The 6,263-nt window shown below is 33.1% G+C and overlaps 1 protein-coding gene across 3 annotated transcripts; it reads left to right on the top strand.

The window, feature by feature from the left end:
• Nucleotides 1-1,350: 1,350 nt before the first annotated feature.
• Nucleotides 1,351-4,563, top strand: LOC106472048 (RNA-binding protein Rsf1-like). 3 transcript variants are annotated; one of them, XM_013932675.2, is made up of 3 exons: nt 1,351-1,466; nt 2,336-2,860; nt 4,300-4,563. In XM_013932675.2, the coding sequence occupies exons 2-3, from the start codon at nt 2,346-2,348 to the stop codon at nt 4,307-4,309; spliced, it is 525 nt and encodes a 174-aa protein (XP_013788129.1). In that variant the 5' UTR covers nt 1,351-1,466; nt 2,336-2,345; the 3' UTR covers nt 4,310-4,563. The 3 variants fall into 3 exon arrangements, with proteins under 3 accessions (XP_013788129.1, XP_013788130.1, XP_022256368.1); XM_013932676.2 differs by having other exon boundaries at nt 1,352-1,466; nt 2,336-2,872; XM_022400660.1 differs by lacking the exon at nt 1,351-1,466 and adding an exon at nt 1,501-1,618.
• Nucleotides 4,564-6,263: the final 1,700 nt, after the last annotated feature.

Raw genomic sequence — 6,263 nt, forward strand, 5'->3', positions numbered from 1 at the left:
CAGACACTAAAAAAAATCAGTCAAGTTATTAAATAAAGTATTTCCTTTTCTAATTTGTTGTTATTAGTGGATCTAACTATCTGATATCTTTAGGAAATCAGTTCACATGAAAAAACACACTGTAGTTTTACAAACAAGTATTAGCTTTAAACTTCCAATTACGGTGTTCCCACCAGAGCAATTTCAAAATCTTGAGCTGTCGAATCTCTCCATTGACATGTGTCTAGACTTCAATGCCAGTTTTGTGATTATGTTTACATCAAAATACTGGGTATGCTATGAATGGTATTATATTATTAGTAGTACTAGCATATTTTCATGTTATTTACTAGTTGAATACGGGTTTTCAGTAAGAAGAGGGTAATAGCGGCAGCATTGTTCTTAGTACACATACTGGAAATCTGCACAAGTCCAGTAAAGAAAGGTTTGATTAACACATTACTATATTTCTGATTAAGGGCTGATGCTTCACCAAGTTTTTAGCCGCGGCCTAGTGGCTCATAGAACGGCTCTGTGCTTTGTTTGTTGTTGATTTTTTTTCAAATACAAAGTTTTATCTCATAGCTCCATCATTTCTTGACCGATTTGAGATCTAATTACAGTTTTGGATTCAGAAGGTCAACCACGCTCAAGGTCTCATATATTCATTTACTCTAATTCTGTCTAAAAGAATTTCTATTTGAGGGTAGACTGGTAGAGTTGCTGGTGAGTATTAAAATTGAATCGGGTAAACGCGCGCCCCACGCTTGGTATTGCTGCCACACAAAAATATAGTTAATAAAAAAAAAGGGAAAAATGTCTCATAGATTAATTTACTCTCATCCTGTCTAAAATAATTTCAAGTGTCGTGGCTATTAAGGACTTCCTCTTGTTAAACTTGCAACTTAATTACTGTAACTGCTTGGAATCTCTAATATCAATACAGCATAATAACAAGATAGTATTCGTAACATTTCACCTGTATATCACTTAAAATTCAAATAAATATATATCATTAAAATACTGTATTGTGATAGTATTAAAAATGGTACAGCCGAATTGAAGAAGATAATGTATTGCTCCAGTTGAAGTAATAACAAATACGTTTTATTCCCAATATGGAACCCTCGTCAAATGAATCACCACCCAACAACTTCATTCCAAGTATAATACACGTACAAGGTCATTGTGGCAAGAAACTGACGGGGTTATACGGTGTATCCTTCCGATAGCTCTTAACAATAAAAATATAATTATGTTAAAAACCACTCTTTTTGTTTTGAGACATAAAGAACTGTTATAATGGTTCAATTTATTTTGAAAGTCGTATTATTCAGATAAAATGTTTTTAAATATTTTCTGCTTCAAAACAAAAATATAAAAAGCGGTTTTAACCGGTTGTTCTGTCGTAGGAATATCTAGTAAATAGGCAATTTGACGCATTACAGCTTTTTCAGACAAAGACTTGGAAGAGAGAAAAATTTGGTGTTAGTATTATAATTTATGGTGTATTAAATATAATTTCACATTATTAGTTTGATGTTTTACAAGTATAATACCGTTTATTAGTAGTACCAGTTAAATCACAAAATTATGTTATAATTATTCGTAAACGTTTGGTTTGATGCGAGTGTTTAAAGTTAGTAAGCACTACTTAAGTAAAAGTAAACTGTATTGTAATTTGTAAAGTAAAGCAGTGCCAGTAGTACTACTAGTAATAAAAATTAGTATTACTATCTTAGGATTAATGGAAAATGTAGTTAAAGTTAACTGGATACTACTACTTGCAATATTGAGTAGAAGTTACAATGTTTAGTAAAATTGAGAATATTTATTTTATAACCCAACTTTGATTTTATTAACGCTAACATAAACAGTAGTCTCATTTTCGTCATTAATATACATAACTAAAGTTATGTAAACTCAAACTGTGTTAAAAACATTACCTAAAAAAGAAGAAAAACATATAACCACGACAAGAATGATAGCTTAATCAGTTAATACTTTTTCATGCATTGTAATTGATTGTATGATTACTAAGATTATGAGCTAGGTGTGTATTTTCTAGTCTGGTTCACCTTAAATTATTGGGTGAATTGTATTAAGTATTTTTTTTTTTTGTGGCAGTCCTGACTTCTTTAGGTTGTTGTTAATGGTTTGTAGTCTAGGTAATGCAAGTTAATTTTATGGTGTCAATTGGCAAGAATATTGGACAATGTCAAGTGAATAGATTCTAATAGTTTCTGCTGAATGCTAATTCGTCATCAGTATATTTTTGTTTATTAATATATAGTTATAATATTTTGTTTCTTTGCAAAGAAAATGTTTGCAGTATTATTTTCTTGATTCTGTGTAGCTTAAAGAAGATGCAGAGAAGGGACAGAGGAACAAGAGTTTTTGTTGGAGGTCTGACTGAAGATATCCAAAAAGAAGATTTGGAGATGGAGTTTAGTAAAGTTGGAAAAATTTTGAGTGTGTGGGTGGCTCAGAACCCTCCTGGTTTTGGGTTTGTAGAATTTGATCACAGGGATGATGCCGATGAAGCAATCAGCTCAATGAATGGGCAAATTATCAATGGCATAAGAATCAGGGTAGAAATGTCTCGAGGAAGACGTGGAAGAGGAGGACCGCGAGGAAGAGGGGGATTCAGAGGAGGGCGAGGTGGTGGCTTTAGAGGTAATCGTGGGGGATATGATAGACGGGGTTCATCATACGACTCGTACAGGGGAGATAGCAGCTTCTCTCGCAGAGGGGGCGGATACAGGTCTCGAGATGGAGGAGGTAGATTTGATCATTTTGACTCGTACGGAGATGGTTATGATTCTTATGACTACAAGAGCTCTGGTCCAAGCTACCGCAGCAGGTCCCCAATTAGCAACAGGTAGTTTACAAAGTGAGCAAAGCCTTCGTCACTTTCCATCTTTTAGCCTAACTTTTTAGCATGGACTTAGGCATAGTCATCATATCTAGTCAGTTACTTGGCCTCTATGGCTCACATTTGCCATTATTTTGAGTAGGTCTACAAAACCACTGGTTTTTATCATTAACTTCAATTGTGGATGTTTCATGACCTATAAGTTATAAATTTTTTTCTGAAAATTAAAATCTAAAAAATTTATAACTTCCCAAAACAGGGCAATGTTTAAGATTTCTAGGACCTGTAAATATGTAATTTAATTACCAAACTGATTAAATGAGCACAATGGATATTTATTTTACTACAGCATTGAAGTATAATTTGTATTACTATATGATCATGGTGATAAATTGAATACTCTTCTCATCGACAAAACCATGCTTTATTTACTTCAAGTTTTGAATTGAAAAGGCTCACTTTCAAAATTTTGTCAACCTGCATTTCTGAGTTTTCTTTGTTTTTATGAAATGTTTGCTTCTATGTACTATATAAAATCGCAAAGGATGAAACCTTATGCAGCAGTTAAGTAAGATTTTTACCAACCTGGAACTTCATGTTTTCCTTCAATTTTGCATCAGCAGACTACATCTGTCAATTTAGACTAAACTACCTCATAACTGACTGCTGCTTATATCCAGTTTCATGCTTAGCATTGATGTATAAGTTATTAATTTATTCCTCCAAATAGCACCAGACTTCTTCAGTGGATTATAGAGTTTGCAACATCTTAAGGACTATTTCCAGTGTCTTTCACTTGTTATTTCGTTTTCCAGAAATACACCAGGTGTTACTTCAAAATTATGAATTAATTATTACTCTCTGCTTCAGCCTTTCTCAATAGCCTGCAGTGATGTTGCACCAAGCCATTTTTCCAGATTTTATTTTCATTTTTTTAACAATGGAGCTTCATTCCAGGAAAAGGTAAGTTTTATTACCCTTCATTTGAGAAACCGAAATTACATAGAGGTAGCTATTTTGAGTTTTCTAGTTGAAAAAGCACTTAAAGGTAAGTATCTTGATTTAATGCTTCTCTCAAAATGCTACCCTCAGCTACAATTCTACAGTGATGATACTAATTTTTGTGAGCCACTGCTTCATCTCTTGAGATGCACATGCGGGCCTTGGACTCATTTGGATGAACAACTGGTTAGTACAAACATTGACTTTTTTCAAAGTTATATGCTTCATAATTTGCTTCTGTGACCTTCAGATCCATTGAATCCCAGATTTGGAAGAACTAAGCATTCTCTTCCATTTACAGATGTTAACCAGCAGCTTATTTTTTGCATCTTGTTTGATTCTTGTCTAATTTCACTACATTTCATGTTTGGAATCCATGAAAATGGAGAACCATTCTGACTTTGCTTCAATAATTCAATGCAAATACTCCTTTCTTCAAACAGTGTCTTCTGAGTAGAAGTTCTTCAAGATGCTTCAGAAGTACCTTCGTCGAATCAGTGATTGCCCTTGTTTTACCAAGGGTTATACATTCTGCGACTGAAGTGTAAAGTCTTCACTATTATTGTGCTTCTTGTCATTTTGAGTTGTGTGAATTTGTTTTTATAGCATTGTGTTGGCTTGTTGAAAGCCACACAACCTCACAGATTTCAGATAAGATTAACATTTTATTATTGTGAATTCTCATAATAAAATAAACATACCCATTACTTGTGACTTACAAATTTTGAATGTAAATCTTGAATTGAAATAAAAAACATTTTCTTGTAACTCGGGGTTTTAAATGTTTTTTGAATATGACTTATGAACAACGAGGAATCAATTTGGTTTAGCCTTGCACAACTATGTTTGAGAAAAGGTAAAATCAGTTCCTGTAAAGTGCACGTCTCCACTATAGCTGATAACTACTTAATCACTGTTGAAGTAATAACTAGAGCCTAGCCTCTTTACAAGTCTTAAAAATTATTAATTCCTAAAATGATTGTGAGCTTCAGTGAGATCACCTCTTACCCTTTTCTCAACCCAACAGTTCATTTTTGGAACTATTCTAGAGCCTCTTCTTAAACCTTTTTAGTAAGTGTATACCTTTGTTTTTATAAGGAGATTACACTTGTGCAGGATATTCCAAAAGGCAAAAACTGCATGTGTGTGTGGAAAAAGAAGTATGTACAAACTGTCCGTACCATTAAGATTAGTATATCATTGCATTATACTAAATAAATTAATTGTCATTAAAATTAGTCCAAAATTGGTTATATGGGGTTTGGTAGTGTCCAATATGTGTGAAGCCTAAAAAATATCTTCTATTCGGGCAAACACTATTTTTGCACTTATTACCTCAGTCCTGCATTTCTTGAAACATGGTACATTTTATTGTTAATAAACATTGTTGAATTATTACTATACCAGAATGTAAATGGGATGCAAGTTTTCTTAATTCCAAATAGAAGAACATAATCATACTTAAAAATTAGTTATTAAAATGTGGTATTATTATGTTGATAATACAGAATCACTTTAGTTGCTTTTTTAATGTAAACTAGAACCTAAATCAATGACAGTTGCCCGGCATGGCCAGATGGTTAGGGCACTCGGTTTGTAATCTGTGGGTTCGAATCCCCGTCCCACCAAACATGCTCGCCCTTTCAGCCGTGGGGGCGTTATAACGTGATGGTCAGTCCCACTATTCGTTGGTAAAAGAGTTGGCGGTGGGTGGTGATGACTAGCTGCCTTCCCTCTAGTCTTACACTGCTAAATTAGGGACGGCTAGTGCAGATAGCCCTCGTGTAGCTTTTCGCGAAATTCAAAACAAACAAACAATAACAGTTGTAACAAAGAACTTGTTCAGATAAAACTACAATGACACGTGATATTTTGGGGGGAAAATAATGCTACTTTGTTTCAAAGAAATAAAATTAAATGTTTACTCTGAAGGCAATGTTACTTGTTAGCCATTGTTATGAAACAAGCCTTTTACTCTGGAACTTAAAAATTGGCAAGATAGCTCTTCTTTCCATGGTACTTTTGTAAATAGCAGAGAATTACTCAAATTAGTATATCTAAACTCTTGATTTTCTAATCTCTACATGGTGTACAGAACTACAATGTTTTGTCATTAAACTACACTAATGAAACCTGTCCGCATTTAATAATTGTAAAAACTTGAGAATGAAAGTAAACAATGTATATCAGTATATTAACCAGTAATAGTCATTCAATACTAAAACTAATATCGCAACTTCTTATTAATGTTAGAAAGAAACTTAGAATGCTGAAAAATGTTACCCAAAGTGAAAATAAGTAATTTAAAATTGCTATAAATACAATAAAAACTGTTTATATTGAAGTGCAAAAATATATTTTAAAACATGAATACAATCTATTTAAATGCCACACATTCAATAAAAAT

The sequence above is a fragment of the Limulus polyphemus genome, unplaced genomic scaffold (assembly GCF_000517525.1).
Source record: "Limulus polyphemus unplaced genomic scaffold, Limulus_polyphemus-2.1.2 Scaffold5044, whole genome shotgun sequence".
Taxonomy (NCBI): Eukaryota; Metazoa; Arthropoda; class Merostomata; order Xiphosura; family Limulidae; genus Limulus; species Limulus polyphemus.